The sequence below is a fragment of the Vulpes lagopus genome, chromosome 24, assembly GCF_018345385.1.
Source record: "Vulpes lagopus strain Blue_001 chromosome 24, ASM1834538v1, whole genome shotgun sequence".
Lineage (NCBI taxonomy): Eukaryota > Metazoa > Chordata > Mammalia > Carnivora > Canidae > Vulpes > Vulpes lagopus.
Window position 1 is genome coordinate 22,828,503 of NC_054847.1, and position 21,679 is coordinate 22,850,181.

Below are 21,679 nucleotides of genomic sequence, written 5' to 3' on the forward strand. Positions count from 1 at the left end.
TCAGTGTAAACTAATTTTAATTAATTTTTAAATTCTAGTATGACCTTAATACACTATCACATCTGTAATTATTATAATTATTTCTGATTGTTTAACAACTCTAACACATATTCTAAAAATAATTTAGGGGATAATTATCCTAAATAATCCACAAATGTGTCACAAATATGGTAATATAAGGTTTTACATGAAATAAAGTTGTGCTTATTTTTATGTTCTTTGCACACCCTTTCTCATATAATCTTCACAATAAAAATTATGAGTTTGTTTCCCATTTTGTAAGTGATGACATTGACAGTATCACACAGGAAATAAACAACAAAGTGAGATCTGAGTTCCAACTTGGTTGATTCCCAACTCCTAGCTATCATATTTTACTTCTTCCATGTGAGTTAACACATACATCCACAAAGTTATTAATTTTAATTGCTTTGATTTTAGAGGGGAGGATTAGAATGGTTTGGTTGTACACATACTTTAATTAATATGCTTTCAGTTTAATTTACCACTGTGGAAACAGATTCTGTAATACTACGACAACTCCCTAAGTCATCTCTGTCTTAAGACATGACTGTTAAATGTCAATGAACACAACATAGCCAGAGTGATCATCATAAAGCAAAAATCCTAGTATATGTGTATCTTATAACAGTCGTGTTTTCCCTTTATCTACTAAATAAAACCAAAATTACTTATCCAGGTTATTTGTACACCAGTGTTCATTGCAGAACTTTTACAATAGTAAAAAGTAGAAAGAAAGTGTCTATAAACAGGTGAATAGATAAGCGAAATGTGGTCTATACATACAATAGAATATTATTCAGCCACAAAAAAGATAATAAGACTTTATTTTGGGGTCAGAGAGGGAATGAACTTTTGACATGTGCTATGACTGAATGAACCTTGAAAACATTATGCTAAGTGAAATAAGCCATACACTAAAGGTCAAATATTATATGATTCCAGTTTCATACTCTATCTAAAATAGGCAAATTCACAGAGTAAGAGCACATCAAAGTATCCCAGGGGCTGTGGGAAGAGGGAACAGAGAATAATTTTTTAAACAGAATTTTATTTGAAATGAGTGACAAAAATGTTTTGGAAATAGTTGTGATGGTCCCACAGTATTATAAATGTAATTAATGTCACAACATTGTATAATTAAAAAATAGTTTAAATGACTAATTTTATTTATTATATATGTATCATATATTAACATTGTATATATTACCTAATTTTAATAATTAATAATGTAATATACCATAAATTATTAAGTTGTACAAATTTATTTTTATTTATTTTTTTAAAATTTTTATTTATTTATGATAGTCACAGAGAGAGAGAGAGAGGCAGAGACACAGGCAGAGGGAGAAGCAGGCTCCATGCACCGGGAGCCCGACGTGGGATTCGATCCCAGGTCACCAGGATCACGCCCTGGGCCAAAGGCAGGCGCTAAACTGCTGTGCCACCCAGGGATCCCAAGTCATACAATTTTAATGGGTGAATTGTATGGTATGTAAACTACACCTCAATAAAAACTTTTTTTTTTTAACACTTCTTATCTTGGCAGATCACATCTTTCATTATTGGAGCTCTCCCTCGGACTCCAGGTTCATCTCATACCAACTCATGCCTTATAACCCATGTTCCAATAATACCAGATGATATGTGACTCTTTGTCTACCCTGTGTTTTTTCATGTCTTTGTACCAAAAATTTTCTGAGCCCTTAGTCTAGAAGAGTAGTTTGGAAACTTCTTGATTTGAGAATTTTTACTCTCTTAAAAATTATTGAGGACTTGAGAGAAATTTTGTGTGAACTGTGTCTATAGCTATTTACCATATTATAAATTGAAACTAAAAATTGTGTTTTAAATATATTAATATCTTTTAAAATAAAAATGAATTGATCACATATTAACATAACTAGTATCTTCTAAGAAAATATCTGTGCTGTTTTTTGTTTTTGTTTAAATATTTTATTTATTTATTCATGAGAGACACAGAGAGAGAGAGAGAGAGAGGCAGAGACACAGGCAGAGGGAGAAGCAGGCTCCATGCAGGGAGCCTGACGTGGGACTCGATCCCAGGTCTCCAGGATCATGCCCTGGGCAGAAGGTGGCGCTAAACTGCTGAGCCACCTGGGCTGCCCTGTGCTGTTTTAAATGAGAAGAAAATATTGTTTTATGATTCTACGAATCTGTTTAGTGTCTAGATTATTAGAAGACAAGTGGATTCACACATCTACTTCTTCATCCTATCTCTTATGTTGTTTTAATTGAAATATGTGAGGAAAATCCAGCCTCATATCCCTATGAAGTTGGAAAAGAGAGGAGTGGATATTCTTTCACACTATATCAACATATAATGTGTGGTAGTTACTTAAAGGTTAGCTTGAGTGTAGAATCAGAAACCACAGTGGCAAACTTTTTGCACACTATTACATTAAAATTCACTGATCTATCCAACACTTTGAATGGATCATTTACCCATGCATGATTTTATCATGTCATTTGCAAAATATTGGTTTCCTAAATTATGCATATCTGTTGACACATTTCATTATGCAATACTCCCCCCAAAATCACTTCAGTAATATTACCACCCATCTCATCAGAAAAGCCTTTAAGCCTTGGGGAGTTATCAAGCTTACTGTGCTTGATGCAAGTCTTTCAGAATTCAAATTTTTACTTGAATGCTTGATTTATATTATTTGCAGCAGATACTGTAAGTCATTTGCCTTGTAGCGAAAGACTCATTGTATTCGTTTTTTAGAAAATGTCTTCCATATACCTAGGTCTGAATAACCATAGCCTGTCTATTCCTCATTCTTTCAAGTAAAACATGGTGTTCCTTAAAAGAAGCACGGACCCAAATAATCGCACCAATTTGTAGTTTCCTTCAGGCAACCATCGCACTTCAGAATGATGCAAAAGTGCTTTATGTGTATTTCATCATACAGAATATTAAAGAGATGTGTACTGAAGGATCAGATTTAATAAAATAAAAACGTTTTACCCAGTTCAAGGATGTTCTTTAAGCAAAACTGGCTCTTTCTTTCCCAGCTATTAAGCAGCAGTGAAAAGTACAATGACTACTAGTATGGTTTGGTACCATTGCCTTGATTAGCACTAAGTTATCAGCAATTTGGTCACTACTGCTTATATACCATCAATGCAAATGGAAATACCATTTAAAGGCAATTATCCAGTATTATAAAAATAACTCTTAGACCCTTGAACACATATCAGGGATCAGGGATCACATATTTGTACTACTTGAGGACTACTGGTCTAGAATTATCCTTCTTGTCTTCCCCACCTGTATCTGGCCCAAACAACTAATAAGATTCCTATTGAAACTTTCAGTTTTTTCAACTCAGGTCAGTGGCATCTTGTAACCTTCCTCAGGCAGATTGTTTTTGTTCTCTAGTATCTTGTGGATTCTACTGAATTTAAATGTATGTTGACTTGTAGCTTCTTCTGAAACTGTAGCTTCTAAATAAAGGTCTATGGACTCCTGTTCAACTTGATATCAGGGTTCCTAACAAAAAGTCTATAGCACTGAAAATGAATTAGTAAATTAATATATTGTGGATACAATGTGAGCCCTTCCAACTCTGAATTGTATCAGTCTAGAAAAACTGGAGGACCAGAGTATTATCTAAGCTTCATAGAACTATACTGGATCAATGAATCTCAAATATGTCTGAACTCTATGATCAGTACAGTTACAGTTGCATTCTCTCTCTCTCTCTCTTTCTCACACACATGCACACAGACTCTCTCACACACACACGTCAAAATGGCATGTTGGCATATTCTGGAATTTACAAATTGGCATGAAATTATCAATAAGTACAGTAACCTTAGAGAATAAATAAATGAGAATGTATATTTATACAAGTATATGTTTGAACTAATTTGGAAAATCTGAGTAAGATTTGAATAGGCAAATACTGGCCTAGCAGAATGGCAAGCATAGCATGGGGTGGCAATGTGCAATAAAAATTTTGACAATATTTATATTTATATTTATATTTATATTTATATGAGAAAACATACAGTAGATGCTGGATCTGACTAGTTATCAGGTATACTAATATAAGTTGATTTTTTTTTACAAATTAGATAGTCATAGCTAATAAATTATAAAATTATTGTTGGAAAAAGTATGGGACAGTAAATCTTTTCACATACAGTTGAAAAATATAAACTGATATGGTCTTTTTGGACAGATGCACAAATGTTCATTGTGACTTTGTAGGTAATGATGAAATACCATAAGCAACTTAAATGTTTATCAGAGGAAAATACTCAAATAAGTTAATCTTTTGTACAGAATAGGCACAGGCTTTCAAAAGAATGAGATAGGACCTTATGTATTGAAATAAAAGCTTTTCAGGATATTTGATGACTATAAAAAAAGCAGCTGAATAACATATAGGATCATTCAATTTTGTAATTACAAATAACATACACACATACATGAAAAAATTCTGAAAGCATGACAGCTGTCAGTCAAGGATAAGTAAATGGACTTATAGTGTTAAGGCAGAAATTTCATTTTTAAATCTATATAACTTGACTACTTTAAAATTAACTACATATTAATTTTCAATTTTAAAAGTAATGAAAAGGACTGACCTCAAGTATAGTGGAATTGGAAAAGTGGAGGATACATGAAAATCACGTAGAGAGAAAAGAAACAGGTTGTATGAGGAATATATTATTGAAAGTTCCATGATTCGAAACTAGTAATCATAATTTACATACTGTACATGCTAAGAGTTAATTGCTTCTTTGACGTTTGGCAGATCAGATAATAAGGGTGCATTATTCTTGAACATAAACTCAAAAAAAGTATAAGTGCAACATGCAATTACCACTCTAATTTCTCTGCTAATGCAAATGATACTCACTTTCACCAAATTATATTTTAAAAAATGAATGTACTTACTTTCAACAATAACTTGTCTGTCCTCCCAGTTATCCGTAATAAGCTGTATATTTCCAAAGTGTGCATCACTGTAAAAGATGCGGTTGGTACCTTTTCTTCTTTGATTATAGTCAAAAGCCAAAGCTATGACATTCTTGAAATAATGTGGATTCTCATATGGCCTTATTGGTGAATTTAAATTGGTTTCATCAGAAAGATGTATACTTTTTAATATTGTTCTCCCTGAATAAAGCAAATAGCCTTCATGCCTTAGGCAAGTGACTCCATCCTCTGACAAATATCCATGGGCACAAGTGCAAGTTCTCCGAGAATTTCCTCGATAAAGACAGAGTTGCTGACATCCACCATTGTCTTTGGCACAAACATTGGTGCCTAAAGAAGGAAAAGATACACACATACACAAACATATATATATTTGTGTTTTTCTTTGGTGTTTCAAATGTTTTTTTTTTTATTTTCTTACAGAAATATTTTACAAAATAATGTTGAATAGTCTGTCTTTTTATTTTTAATACTGGTCAGTATAAGAAAATCAAATAAGATAAAGTTCTGATTCTTTTTCACACCAGTTTAAAATTTTGGATTTCTTATTTCAAAGATCGCAATCTTCCGCTCCAAATACCAACCAAATACAAGGATTAAAATTTTCCTAATCTGCCAGGTAACTGTGTAACTATTTTCTGAAACTTGATGCTGAGATTACAACATGCTTTATGTATTATAATCTTTGGCACAAGTAACAATTCTCTCAAACATGAACTGAATTCACCAATAAACAATGCACTGATTTAAACTCTTGTCTATGAAATATGAAAACTATCAAATAAATTTATAGCTCCAATGTACCAAACCTCCTAAGTATATTAAACATAAGTTTTTGCTTCAGTTTTGAGTGAAGATGTAATATACTATTAAGATATTTCCATCAGGCTGATTTTCCTCCATGAATCCATCATCAGCTCTGCAGTTATTATGCCTATCTTTGATGTCAAGAAAATTAATTACAATTTATTTTAATGGACATTAAAATGGATATCTAATTACATAAAATAGACATTTAATTGAGGTACAATTTTAAATAAGAAACATCCAAACCACCATCATATCAGTTTCAAAATGCACATTTTAAGGAAGTGATGACTTTTAAAACATTTCACACCAAGAGCAAACTTCTGAAGCCATAATCACTTTATAAATCAAAATAGAACCCCAAATGCAATTTTGGCTACTTTTTACTCTCTAATGTCCTAATTTTGTTTTGTATTTTTTGTTGAATATGTATATATATCAAGATATTCTATATTACTTAGCTCAAACCCATACTGAAGACATGTCAGGTATGTATAAATACACTGTTTTAGGCAAAAATACATATGTATGAACTACTCTATATACATTTCATTAGGCTACTGTATGAGTTTTGTAGGAAACTAGATATAAAATAAAATAGAATTTTGAGGTTTTGGATTTATATAAGAATCTCTGACTTAAGTTTGATAAATGTTTTAAAAATAAGAGAGAAATGATATAAGATGTATTCATTATTTAAGAGTGCTGACCTTTCTCTCTTACTCGGTTAAAGATTTTAACCTCCTTCAGGTTGACTCCAAGACCTGTTCTCATGGTTATAGTTTCCGTGGCATCATTCTTGTGGCCTCTTCTGATGGACCCGTTGGCATGTGCTCTGACAAGAAGTTGAACATACATGATCAAAAACCTTTAAGTAATTCACATCAAGCCAGTTATTTAAACTGAAGATAACAGATGGCCAAGCAGAAGGGGAAAGAAACCAACTTTAGTCTGTGACATTGAAACGCTCAAGTCTGGAATAGAAAGAGTGGCTGACTTCCTGCAGAAATTACATGGCTTTGTGAGATCCTTTTTTGTGACCTTGCTAAGGAATGGCTAATCCTACAAGGGTAAAGCAACTGGCACTGAAATAACATTTTGAGACTCAAATACTTATGAAAAAATAAATTACCTGTCAGACCAGTAGATGTAAGCCCCAAAGACCGCAACTGAAAACATATCCACATTGCTCCCTGACAGCACCACCTCACGATTCCCTCCAGTCTCAAGGTCGATTCTTTCTATTTTGTCTGTACGAGCATCACACCAGTACAATTTGTTTTCCTAAAGATCAATTGAAAAGGAATATTGCAACCTTTTTTGGATTAAGTGGTTTATTAAAAAAAAAATAAGAGAACACTAAGAGTGGATTAATGCAAGTTGGCAGTTTGCACTTTAAATACTTAAGAAATCCAACACACCTCATAGTCGATGGAGATACCATTCGGCCATGCTATTCCCATGCTTACAAGGATAACCTTCTCTGAGCCATCTAAGTGAGCTTTTCCAATGCAGGGCATCTGTCCCCATTCAGTCCAGAACAAATAGCTGAAATAAAATTGCTGATTTAGAGTAATATGCAAATAAACATAAAAACACATATTCATAATAATAAATCAATAACATCCATTCCATTAGAACAAAAATAAAACATTTTATAATCCGTATACATATGTGTTTATTTATAAAAAGTAATTTTTATTGTAAAACTATTTATTCATAGAAATCACATGGATGAATTCAAAATCCCCCAAAAATACTTTGCTTATGCTACTCCATGTCTGAAATGCCCTTCTCCAACCTGCCTGCCTAATTTATTCTTGTTCCTATCTCAAACATCATTTCCCTCAAAAATTCTTCTGTGTTCTCCTTACTGTACAATATACTCTGCATGGATAAGAGTGGCAAATTTATAGTGCTATATTTCTTATATTTCTTTACAGTGTTATTTTTTGTTAATGTCTTTTGCTCCCACTGGACAATAACCTCAAGGAGGACACTGATCTTCTCTCCTTTTTGTCTACTAGTACACCTACAGCACTAGGAAATTAGAAAATTTTTAAAATAAAAATTTGTGGTAGATAAATATTTATTAATGCATACATGAATGCACTATAATTAAATATTTATTAATGCATACATGAATGCACTATAATTTCAATTCTGTCCAATTACACTGCTAAATGTAACGATTCTAATTTGAATTTTGTAAGTTATCCTGTGAAGGGATAATTAAACATGGATTTAAACAAAAGCAGACATTCCTATTTTAGTAATCTCATAATGCAGAATGGAATATGGAAGAAAATGTAATACAGAAAGAAAATCCTGGATATGCTGAAATAAAAATGTCAAAAAACTAAATGTAGAGAAACAGAAGGCCTAGTATCTATGCTTTCTTTTACTCTTTTGTTCAGCATATATAATATTTATATTACAAATGTATATTGCAATACGAAATGCATGCTTTCAGATAAATAGGATCCACTCTTTTGAAGTTAGGTTGACTGAAATTTTTATTCACCTGTCAGAAAACAGCAATGTTTAGAATTTAGAAAAATATGGCAATCATTGATTCATTTAGGCAAAAATGGGTACGTATTCTGTGCATATTAGAATACATATATAGGAGTGATCATATGTGAGAAAAGAAATGAAGTTAAATATACAAAAATCAAAGATATACATTCATATGTTGTACCCACTTAATGAACTTATTTATCCATAAAAAAGATACTTAAACTATGTAAAAGTACCTGTACCTTTATGCATATTGTTTTGATTTATTTTAAAAGTTGATTTTTTTTCCCTGAAAATGCTATATAAAATAAATGTGTTTGGATTTTACAACCAGATGAAAAGGAGGTGTGGCTAGAATTTCAAGTATATTAATCCTGAAGAAGCTTTCATTCCTATTTACAAGATCTATAAATCAGAAAGGGAAAACTTTATAGCAAGAAATCCCCCCCCCAAAAAAAAGAAAAGAAATCCAACAAATATTTTACTGGCTAGATCTAGGCTGAAACAGGTATGAAAGAAAAAATATATGCTTTCATGAAGATTCTCATTGTGTTAAATAAATAAATAAAATAATTGGGAGGTAAAATTTGTTGCCCCATTTTTAACTTTGTAAAGAAAAATTTTACCATTATTAATGCCCTTAAAATACTAGTCAGGCATTGCGTCAAAATGGCAGGGGATGTAACAGTGAGAAGAAGGCATTTTGGGAGCCGGAATAGACAGGTGCTTACTTACTCAGTCTGATTCTTGTCATCTACTTTAATATACCCCAGAGTTCAAATATGGAAGGAAGTATGTACAATATTCCTTTTATTTAATCGTAATCTGCTTTCAAAATGCACTGAGTAATACAAATATTATTTTGAGTGAGCAGGGCAAATCAGCCATTTCACATATTTAAGTGCTAATTCTCACAGGTATGGAAACTGTGGCTCAGGATGTCAACAATCCACCATCACGCAGATGACCAGGAAGGGTTCAAGCCAGAAACTTCACTCAGGCCTGTGGTGGATTCTCTATGTTGGCTCATCAAATATGAACAGAATACAACAATATAATAACCTTATGCCAAATGTTATTTTTCCCTAGGTATAAGGAATAGAACAAACTTCCTCATACTTAAAAACACAAAACAAGCCATGAAAAAGGTCTTAGTATTGAGAAACAAGTCTGTCTTGTTCCTTTTTTCTCAAGTAGTCCCTATTTATTTTAAATCTGCAATATTTCCATGCAGGAGGCTTAGATGAATGATAATAACATTATGAATTAAAATTATTCAGAATAAAACTATCTGGAGTACAGATTTTACTCAAATTTTCCATAGTGATTTGATAAATTATCATTATATATAAAGCCAATCTGACTGTGGGAATCACTTTTATGTGGCTAAATAATTTATCAACTTAATAAAAATAAAAGATTTGAAACCTACTAAAATGAAGCAACATTTTATGAATGTCAGGAAAGGAGTAATTTATTTGCTCCTTACACTGAAATTAAAAATAAAGAATTGAATAGAATTAGCACCTTGAGAACCTTCAGGAATTATAACTAAATGTAGAGAAAGAATACTAAGCTTAGAAAACTACAGGGAGAAACTTATGAATAATTTAAGAGAGCAATTTACATAGTTATACTTGAGATAACTTTAATGAACATAGATTCTTTGTATCTAAATGTGATTTTTCAGGAAGGGGAGAAATAAAAATCCTTGTCACTGGTTTTTGAGACCCCATGGAAATTAAGATTCAATGCCAGCATTATAGGTCAATGTTGTTCCCATTTGAGCTCAAAATTTGCAGTAGTGAAATGTTTGTTGGACTGTACGATACAGTGAAAGAAAGTGCCTTTAGAGTATTGGTTTGATTAATTTAGCGCTGAAAATACTTCTCAAGTTTATCCCGGGCCCAGAAATTTTCCGAATTGTCAAAATCAAATGCTATGTTATATAACCGAAGTTTCTCTGGATAATAATTTGTCCTAAAGTGAAAATTCCCATATTCACAGAGACTTGCAGTGACATAATGTAAAATCACAAAATTAAAAATGGGACATTCAAAAGTGGATTGGAAAAAAAAAACAAAAAAAAAAAAACAAAAGTGGATTGGAAGATTATAAGGATAATATCAGAAATTATCATAACACAAACATCCGTATTATCTTAACAAAGCGTAGACGTTCTTGGCAGGAAAATGTGCAATGAATGCATATTATGTTCCACTATTAACATCCAATTAATTACGGACATTTGAATAATAAGCAAAATATTCCATTTGGCAGCATCGGGATTCTTAAAGGCCTGGGATACACTTTCAGTCCTCAGAGGTTTACTGTATTTATCATATGACCATTGTACTGATGTCGGAATTATTTTACATACAGGTACATTTATAAAAGGAAACAAATCTTTTGCACTTGCAATTAAAGCTCAAAACTACAGAAAATATTACAAATGCCCTTGTATAATTTCAAATAGATAGATTTTTAAGAAATAAAGCTAACATGAAAATAAAGCTTCGACTTTCGTGGGGAAGAGTAAAAAGTGTGAGGTAGAAAGAAAAGAATGAGTAAGTCCAAATTGTTATAAAAGAAACAGGATTAAATATTATTCTTTTAGACATATGGATAATAGTGAAAAGAAACTAATTAGAATCAATTGTCTTTGCATTTAAGATTCTTCTTTTGAATGCTAAACTATTTCCTTTGAACACAGATCTGGGTTGTAATTTTTACAATAAACTCACTCTTTCTAGTCTTATGCCGTTATAAGAAAGCATGCTTTATATACTTTATCCGATATGCCAAAGAAAGATGAGATAACCAAAAAATTCCATGCCGGCACAAAAATGAAGATCTTGTAAATTCTTTTATAGGCAGATGTCTTGATTGAGAAAAGAGTCAAGAATGTTATTGTTACTCTGCTCCACTAGGGGAAAGTAAAGTGTGTTACATTATCAGCAAAAAGCACACAACAACAAATAGAAACAAAACAAAAATTCCACAAATTAACAATAGCAGCTAGCCTTTATGAGAGTGTGAGTTTTTATTTGACAAAAAACTGCTTGTAATTTTCAGTGTCTCAGCAGTTTCATTAGAATGACTTAGGGGCACCTGGGTGGCTCAGTGATTGAGCATCTGCCTTTGGTTCAGGTCATGATCCTGGGATCCAGGATTGAGTCCTGCATCCTGCTCCCCACAGGGAGCCTGCTTCTTCCTCTGCCTGTTTCTCTGTCTCTCTGTCTCTGTGTCTCTCATGAATAAATAAATAAAATCTTAAAAAAAAAAAAAGAATCACTTCCAACTCATCCTAATCAAATACTTTGTATTGGTAGGCCAACCTGTCAATGTCTCCATTTTTAGGGTACATGCATGCAAATAACATAAACCTTTGAATACATTTCATGAATACATGAATTGACATCCCCTATGAGGAATGCAGTGTAAAGTAGAACCTTCTCTATTCCTGTGAGGGCTTCTTCACACTTCCTTTTTCTTTATTTAATGTGCAGTTTTGTTTTGAGAAGGTATTGCATGCCAATCCCAAATCACTTTTGAAGTCCTAGATGTGTTGCTATTGCTTAGAGGTTCCTGTAATATAAAAAGAACTCCAGCACGGAGAGCAGAATACTCATTAAAAGGAAGAGTCTAGAGACCGTATAACCTTGATCACTACCTTTCAATTTCCTTCTTTTTTTTTTTTTGGTCTGTGGTTTGGTAGATGATTCTCAAGTGAATTCTTTTAGTGCAGTCATGTACTCACTTAGCAAATATTAACTAGGTACCTATTATGTGCTAGAAGCTGATGATACCAAATGAAGTGGCCTTAACAATCCTCATGAAACTATTTAATGGAAGAGGCAGATAGGTAGAGAAAGAATAATACTCTCCTCCCAAAAATGCCAATAGAAATACTTAAAACTTGCTAGCTGTAAGTTTCGGAGTCATAAAAAGTAGAGGCTTCAACACTGAGAATGTACGATGGTAAGAGAAGTTGTCATTTCCATATACAAATCAGAAATGAACTTTTCTTTTGAGCCAAAATAAAGATACGTGCCATCTGGGTTGTTCTCTTTTTCTGTTTAAGCTTAAAACAATATTTATCATTTATCCCACAAGTCTTGTTCTGGTTTCTTTTATTCTTAAGTTTTATATCAGATTCCCTCTTGATTCACAACTTTGCAATATTGCGTGAAACAATTATTACGTGTATGCACAGTCAATACTGGGAAACTATCAAGAAAAATTCTTCACGCACACAAAAATGTATTTGGTATCCATAATGCTATAGCATATTATTTTTATAGCTTATTTTATGTTTAGTTCCTTATTTAATACCCTGCCTCATTGCACATCTTCTCATTTTAATAAATACATACATGTACATATACACATATGACATCAGTTTGCTATTTACATGTTTCAAAATATTTTTCCTGAGTAAAGGGTCCATTTTTTATTCATTTTTGGTATCCCTGATGTAAAATATTTGATGTTTATGTATAATATATACATTTTCTTATGAAATATTTAATATCTAGATTCCTAGAGCCAAAACTCCTAGTACTCATAGGCAGATTTTGAATTCTTAAAATATTACACAGAAATTTCCAGTTTGTTTCATGACCTCCAACCTGTCTTCTATATTGGTCACATCCAACATACTCTGGATGTTCCAATTGAAAGAAACTGAGATGATTTCCAGATGTACAGAGAGAAAGATCTTTTAAACTTCTCTTTTACCTTTTACCATAGCTTTTCGATCAGATCCCTTAAAAAATCAGGGTAAGTTCATACATAGGGGTGTGGCTATTTCTGGTTTCCATTCAACATTGCTTTGGTGGTCTGGACCAGAAGCTCCCTCCTGTAGTGGGAGTTGGCATGTTTTTTCCGGCCTCTCTTCCTCCTCCATGAGCCACAGAGCTAAAGTGATAGCCCAAGACATTTTGATGACTTCTAGTCCTTCTTCCCTCCTTTTAGCAGGGAGAATAAGATCCAAAATTCATGTTTAGAGTTAAGGAATGAAGATGAAGCACATAGTAAAAGATTGGGTGAGCAAAACCTAACTAGCTTTAAAACAATGGTGTTGGCAAAATTTTTGAGAAAATTCCTAGTGAAAATAGTGTGATGCTTTTCTTTCATTTGTTGTTATAATTTGTTTATATGCCTCTCTTAGAAACCTGTTGAAAAAATTGGCTGTAATTTGGGGCTTGATTATGGTGTTTCTGAGTTATTTGATCATCATGGTATCTTAATGTTACAGGAGATCCCTGGGTGGCTCAGCTGTTTAGTGTCTGCCTTTGGCCCAGGGCGTGATCCTGGAGTCCCGGGATCAAGTCCCACGTCAGGCTCCCTGAATGGAGCCTGCTTCTCCCTCTGCATCTCTCCCTCTCTCTCTGTGCCTCTCATGAATAAATAAATAAAACCTTAAAAAATAGATATATTACATACTAAACCCTGATTCCACCATTATTTCCATTGCAAATCAAATTTAAATCTACTTGTTTTTTATATGTACTATCTTGCCTTAAGATAAAAGCATACTTTAGAAATGGTGTTGAACTATGCTATACTCTTTCTATCTCAAAATATGTTAAACTATCACTCAAGATCTTCTGTATATTGTTAAGCATTCTAAAAGCATACATATTTTACATCAAAGACTATTTGACAGTATGTAGTTGTTGAACACCAAGATCCCATCTTAAGCTGAATCCTACAGAAACACTTTTCAGCAAGTTATTTATGATCATGAAAATATAAAGTTATATTAACAAAACAATGTTTTGTCAGAGTATTTGTGCTTCACTTAAAGATCATATACAATGGGAAGTTAATCGGCTTTTTTCAATGTTATACGAGGTATCATATTGTGACTTCTACTATAGAAAGTGAATTTTTAGCATAAAAACTATTACATTTCAATTTTTTAAAAGGAAGTGATGCCTTACAAAAGACTCATCGGAAGGAAGAAACTAATTTTTCAAGCTGAAGTAAATTTATACATGCTTTCTATTTTGCATTTGGCTACATTTTAAAAGACTTCAAGTCTCCTTTGTTCAAAACAGGCTTCATGCCCACTTTTTCAAGGCACATTTATATCTTGGATTCAGCTAATTTACTCCATCATTGTTTACCTTTTTCCTTTGGCAATACCCCTGACATGTTTTAACTTCTAACAGAATATGAAAATGCTATAATTTTATTCGTATGATATGAATTTAAACACCTAAATGTCTACATAATATTATCTGGAAACCAATGTTTGAATTACCATTTCCTGGAAATCGGCATAGCATTTTAAAAAAGTATATTGATTCTTAACCATAAATCCTGAAAAAAATGTATATCCATGTGACATAATATTTAAGAAATATTTTTTAGAAGAAGTGAGGATTTGGAGGTAAATAATATTTGAATTATTGCTACATATTTCAAAGATTTCTTGCTTTGTGGATTAAAGTGTAAATCTTGGGGGGACTCAAAATTAAGATATCGAAATTATTTAATAAGATCCTCCAGCTGAGTCTGTGCTCAGTTCATAGTTGTAATGAAAAGAAATGGGGAATCTATGAGATATTGGAGAGAAAAGATGACAGGAGTTAGTGACAAATGAAAAACTACAGAAAATCTAAAGTAAGTTTCAATCTCGTCAGGACAAAAAGACACGCTATGGTTAGGAAAAGAAGGTGTAGACTAGACATAGAAGAATATGTTAAATTTCTGTGACAGTGCACATTCAAAGATTTTCTAAAGAAAAATGGAAATATAAGTGAAGACATGAACATGAGATTTTGGATGTAATGTAATGATTTGTAAGAAAAACGTGAAAATATGGTTTGAAGGATAAATATATCAAGAGAGAGAATGCATACCAAACTTAGATGAGGAGAGAGATGTGCAGAAGAGGTATGGAGGTGGGGGCGGGAGAGCAAGGAGACTCAGAGTTAGAGAAGGTAACAGAGGAAATAAATTCTTGAGTGGATAATCAATGGAGAAATATGTCAAAGAAAAGGTAAATGGTATGAAATCTGGGGGAAAAATCTTTTAATTTGGCTATGGATAAATTTTAACAATTCTGGAAGGAACAGAACTTCTCTATTCTAAGAAGTTGGGAAGTAAACATGTAGAGAGAAATAAGACATTAGGCATTTTGTGGGGAGTAGTTATTTTATTTATTTATCATTTTTCTAATGAGAGAGATCAGATCTTATTTGAAAACCAAAAAAAGGCTTCATTGAAAGAACTGATTAAAAATGACAGAAGAGTTACTGCATGAGATACTTGAAAAATTTAAAGTGGAGAAGATTTAAGTAAGAAAGAAAACTTTCTCTGAGGTTATTTGAAAACATTCACAGCATAAATTCACATATCCGATTTCTCCATATCATCACTCTCACAATTAACCACCAAATTTATTTAATTGCTTTATTACTAACTGTAAAATTTGCCATCTTCTCCCTCCACTGCTGTCATTCTTAGGGACTTTATGACTTATGCTGATGACCTTGTGAACATCTCAGCTCATGTTCACCTCATCTATTCCAGGGACCTGCATCCCTCCTTTGCCTCTGCCTTACATAAGCAGGGTCACACACTCATCTTAATTACCACATAAGACTGCTCTATTTCCAATTTTACCAATTCTGAAATCATCTCTTAATTTATAGAGTTGTCTTTGTCATTCACGTCCTTACTTCTTACTCTGACTTTAACCCGCTGCTCTTGGTTTCCATGATTCACTAACTTCTAGACCTCAGCTCCTGACTGGCAACTCATGGGTATTCCATTACAATCCAACTTTGAATCTGTCGCCACCTGCTTCCTTTCTGGCTTTTTTTTTTTTTCCTACTGCTTACCTGCTGAATATTATTACTCAAGGTCATAGAAACATACTAATTAGATTCTGGAACTCCATCCCAGCTAAATTTATGTTGCTGTAAGTCCTTTTATTCATATTTTATTCACCACAAGAGTTCCAGCAAAACTACCTATCCACTCAAAGCTGCTAACCTTTCTCATATTGACCATCGCCTATGAGTTTCTTCAATTTCACTAATGTATTTGCTAAGATATATTTTATTGCAGCATCCTGTTTCTTCATTCCATGTCCAAAACTAGAAGAGGAAGAGAAATTCCCCTAATTCAATCCTCCCATTTAAATTTACCTCATTTAATCCTTCCAATAACCAAAAACGACATGGACATTTGAGAACGAGGTATTTCAAAAGATTGCAGAGGTAGGAGAAATCCAAGCTAGGATTCTAATCTGTAGTGGACATGGTTGGTGCTCCACCTAGACGTCCTCAGATTTTGTTTCCTATTTCTATAATCGCCAGTGCCCAGCTTCTGTATCCTTTGTCTCTAACAATTCCCACAGGCACTTTTCTTGAGAGAACAGCCACTAGCAGCTCTTCTTCACAAGCAGTGCTGAGATCTTGTAGGTCTCCCGAGGGTGGCCCTCATCCAATGAATGGTTGGGTGGCAGTTTGAAAGCCAAGCTCCCTCACTCTCAAGTGAGTTTTAGACTCCAGCACTCCCTAAGTAATCAGCTGAGACCTGGACTTTGCTCAGAGTTGAATCTTTGTTTCCTATCCTGCTTCTCTCCCATTGCCTGAATTGAATTTTCATTCCAGGCTCTGTTTCTGGAATACCTGATGTAAGACACAAATTTTGTCCATCTGCTTTCTGGTCCACTATTCTTCCTTCCCCACCCTATTGCTTCTTCCTGTCCAAGTTCCTCCTACCCTCCCGGGAATTGTTTTTTTCTCAGTTTCTTACCCTCTGCCTATGAACATGTGGAGTATCCCCTGACTCCTACACTAACGAAAACTTCCTCAATACCCTACTATCTTCTCAACATCTATTGTTCCCTCTTTCCCTTCATTATCCAAGTTTCTGTCACTGTCAATGAAATATGCAAGCTCTACATTCTAATTATCTTTCATTTAGTCATTCTTTATATTTGGCTTCTGTCTTTACCAATTTCCTGAAATTGATAACAATTAGCAACATCATCCTCATTATCAACTGCATGTTCTGTTCTCTGCTTTAATATTTCCTAAGCTCTTTATTGCTGGCACACTTTCCTCCCTGGAACTGTCTTCCCTTGACTTCTATGATATAGTGATTTTCTGAGGATTGAAATGAGCATTTTTCTTTTGCCTTATTCTTGATTTTCTTTTTCTCTTCTCTTAATCATTTCATCCCCTGATTAAAAACGTTCTCCATTTTTTATCCTTACATTTCTATATTCTGTACTCTTTCTTGAGTAATCTCATCTATACCATGGTTTATTGCAGAGTCTGAACTGTTTAGTTTAGACTAACAGTTAAACTGTTAAAATAAACTGAAGTAAATTTATACATATCCAATTCTCAATTCCATATATTCTACTAAATATCTCTTCTCCAGAACATGCTATCCTAGGAAGAATCCAGGATTCCAAAACAATTTTAGTTAAAAGAAAAAAATAATAATATTGTTAGGATTAATTTTTTTAGGCATAAAAGACTGGATTTTTCTAAATCCAAACTGATATTTCATATGTATTTTAAGATTTTTTTCCTCTCTCTCTCCAACTTTGATCAGACTCCTGCTGGCCCAAGAACTTGCAAAGAGAAAGTTCTTTTTTCTTTTCTTTTCTTCTTTTCTTTTCTTTTCTTTTCTTTTCTTTTCTTTTCTTTTCTTTTTCTTTTCTTTCTTTTCTTTCTTTTTCTTTTCTTTCTTTCGTTCTCTTTCTTTCTTTTCTTTCTTTCTTTCTTTCTTTCTTTCTTTCTTTCATTTCTTTCTTTCCTTCCTTCCTTCCTTCCTTCCTTCCTTCCTTCCTTCTTTGTTTGTTTTTAATTTATTGCTGTTTTCTATTTTTTTTAGTCTCTCTTTTACAGGTTTGTCTCCAGCTCTGTCCACTACTTGGCTTGCGGGTAAAAAAAGAACCCCCTCCTCATAACACTCTTTCTTTCTTTCTTTCTTTCATTCTTTGTTTTTAATTTATTGCTCTTTTCTATTTTTTTTAGTCTCTCTTTTACATGTTTGTCTCCAGCTCTGTCCATTACTTGGCTTGCGGGTAAAAAAACAACCCCTCCTCATAACGCTCTCTCTAGGATGATAACTATTTCTATGAGTTCCTTAATTTAAAGCATGCTACAATTTCAATAAACTCACTACACTTCTGAGCATTGCTTACGGGCTTTGGGGGCAGGGAAAAGGCTTAGGAAAGAGAGTCTAGGACCATTTTAGATTCTACTTAGTAAAGTGGGGAATGTGTCTTCATGGTAATTTCGTTAATATGTGGGGAATACTATTGCCTATTTAATGGCCCCAGCTACATCTCGGCTCTTCCCTATGTAGGTATACTCTTGCCAATGGCCTCTCTTTGCCACCACCAATGCTTTGATTATTCTATTCTTCAAGTAATATATTCCTACTCTACCTCAGAAACCTCTCTCCTTCAAGTCTTCTCCATAAAACCTCTACTAAACATCACTATTGCTGCTACTACCTTCCCTATGACTACCTACTCTGATTATACCAAATCTCTTGTTTTTCAAAACTCAATGTAACTTCATAAAGATCTTATAGAAATTATGTTAACATAAGATTTAGGCTTGAGTCATATTGGTCTAGTCATTTTATACCTGAAAAAGAATCTCATGGCACAATATGAGACTTAATTTTAACTGAAATTTTGTATTTGTTTAAACTGCAAGCTTAAAAAAAAAACTGTAAGCTTAAACAGATAACTCATTGTGAATGGAAGCAGCATCTTATTTTTATACCATCATATTCACAGTGCCCACCAGTGTCTTTCATGCAGTAAGCAGTCCTATTTTGTCAAGATGTACTGAACTGAAGGCTGAAGAGGAGATGGAGATGCCTTAACATGATCTCTTACACAGTGTGCTGCACTCAATACATATATTTTTTTAATAAACTGACAGAAAGTGGAGTATATGTGGGTTGCTTTGCCTGATGTTCTCAATCATCCTAGAGAGAAGGAGGTATGTTTTTATGCTAAGATGGCTGTGGAGATACAAAAATATACTTAAAGAAGATAAGTATCTTCTTATTGTTGTGCCAGGTACAACACAACAACTTGAGGTTATATACTAGGCACAACAACTTGAGGTTATGTACTAGGTTTCAACAAAACATTAAAAAAAAAAAAAACCTACAGATTGGCAAGTAGCAGCAGCAAGAGGTCTACTAAATTGAACTGCGTAAATCTGTAATAGGCCAGGCACAAGACACTCTCTACCATACAAATGAAGTGCTGCACTTATTACAAATACAAGGGGAAGAAATTCTTTATTAGAAACAAACTAATTTCCTGCATATCTCTGGGATTCCATAACATTCAAATTATATTTGCTCCTACCATTAGAATAATTATCCACAACATAGTAATTGATCAAGTTTTCTCTATTGAGGATATAATGATTTATTGCTTGATTATAAATTATAATTTAAAAAGATTTTTAAAATACTATCATATTGGAAGAGTATATTTTTATTTTCAAGTTTATGAGTGTGATGTAGACATCAATTTAGTCATGTGTTATATTGTTGGAATTAAACAAAAGCACCCTCTCCCTTCACAATCTTAATATGCAATGGCATAAATCCATGGTCACATGGTTGTAGCCAAGGGGCTCTACAGAGGAAGGGGGAAGTTGCAACCAACTCAAAATTATTTTATAACCTCCTCTCCTATTTTTTTCCAGTATTTTCTCATTATGGCTTATTCTCTCTTTAACTTACAGTTATAACCTTTAAATTTTCAGTGCAATTTAATCCTGAAACTGTTAAAACTGTTTTCTTGAATGCTTAATATTTTTGGTTATTAAGTTTCATAATGTTCACCAATATATGTGCATATGTGCAATATATAGCGCACAGACATACATGTACATATAATGTAGTACAATTTTGGAGTTTCGGAAAACTTGACTCTCCCAAATATCAACTTGATAGCAGAGTAATTACTCAAAATAGCTAACTCAGTTTCCTTATCTGTTAAATGGAGGAAATAATACCACTCTAGGTTTGCTGCAAGCTTTTAAACAGAGTAAAAGGGGAATAGGAATAGAATTCCTGGTATATTGGATATAGGGTATATGAGAGAGACACCAAAGATCATACCAAGTATTCTGACACAAGCACCTGAAATAATAGAACTGGCAGCAACTAATGGAGGCTTCATAATCGTGAAGAAGATGCAGTTCATCTGCTAAGGTTAAGATTTCTGGTGGATCTTCTTTTGATTACCTAGTGCTACTAGAAAAACCCTCCAAACAAAAAGGCTTAAAACAATAACTTAATTGCTTCTGCATTTGCAATTTGATCAAAGCTCAGCAGGAACAACTCATTCCTTCTTCATATTCACGGTGATACCACCAAGTCTGAGGTGACATAACAGTTAGAGGCTAGACTCATTTAGGTTCACTCACTCAACAGATCCAGCAATTGGTGCTGGCTGTCAGCTCAGACCTTAGCTAGGGTTCTTGGCTGGAACACCTATGGCTTCATGGCTTCCTCGTAGCAGAGTGGCTGGCTTCTAAGAATGCCTCAGGAGAATTATGTTGAAATTTTGTTTTCTTTTATGATATATCCTCAGATTTTACATAGTATCAGTTCCATAATAGCCATAGACCTACTAAAATTCAAGCATATGGAAAAGATGCTCCACTTCTCTGTTTGGAAGAGTCAATGTCACATTTTAACAAGAGCATGTGGAACGGCAGATATTATTGTAATCACCTTGGAAAATAAAATCTGTCACAGATCTGTAATTGAACATGTTGAAAAAGTAGTACATAAAAACATAAGAATCTAGAGTTTAGAGTGAGGTATGATCTGGCTATCAACATTTTAAAGTCTTTAACATTTAGGTGGGATGAAGCTACCAAAGAGAATAACACCAGACTGAGCCCTGGGGAACTCCAACATTAAGGTGTCAAGAGAAAAAGAACGAAGAAAGGAACGTGTATTGGAATGACTACTAAAATGGAAAAATCAAGAGACTGGTTTCCTTCTTTCTCATAAGGTCTCTTTGAAATTCACCTCCACAAGATCTGCCCCGTTAATAGAAATTGATTTTCTTGAGAAACTGAGTTTGCTGTATATACTGTTTCACCTGGGACCTTATACCAGTCCATGAGATAAAACATAATTCATCTAAATATGTCAAAATAATCTCTTCCCTTTCTTTGGCTAACTCTTTTCCCCTGGTTACATTCCCAATTCTGGGTTACATGTCCATCCTTAGATTAGTCAATCTAAGATATTTCTGGCTAACAGATATCAAACAAATTGACATAAAGATGTTTCTCTTCCCAAATATGATCTGGCAAGGAA

The 21,679-nt window shown here is 33.4% G+C and overlaps 1 protein-coding gene across 1 annotated transcript in view; it reads right to left on the reverse strand.

The window, feature by feature from the left end:
* The window catches only part of LRP1B (LDL receptor related protein 1B), a 1,815,754-nt gene that overhangs the window by 430,231 nt on the left and 1,363,844 nt on the right, over positions 1-21,679 (reverse strand). The window contains exons 38-41 of the mRNA XM_041739937.1: positions 7,228-7,354; positions 6,939-7,090; positions 6,517-6,641; positions 4,958-5,329 (exon numbers count right to left, since the gene is read on the reverse strand). Coding sequence (XP_041595871.1) covers positions 4,958-5,329; positions 6,517-6,641; positions 6,939-7,090; positions 7,228-7,354 — 776 coding nt within the window. The remainder of the gene's footprint in view (positions 1-4,957; positions 5,330-6,516; positions 6,642-6,938; positions 7,091-7,227; positions 7,355-21,679) is intronic.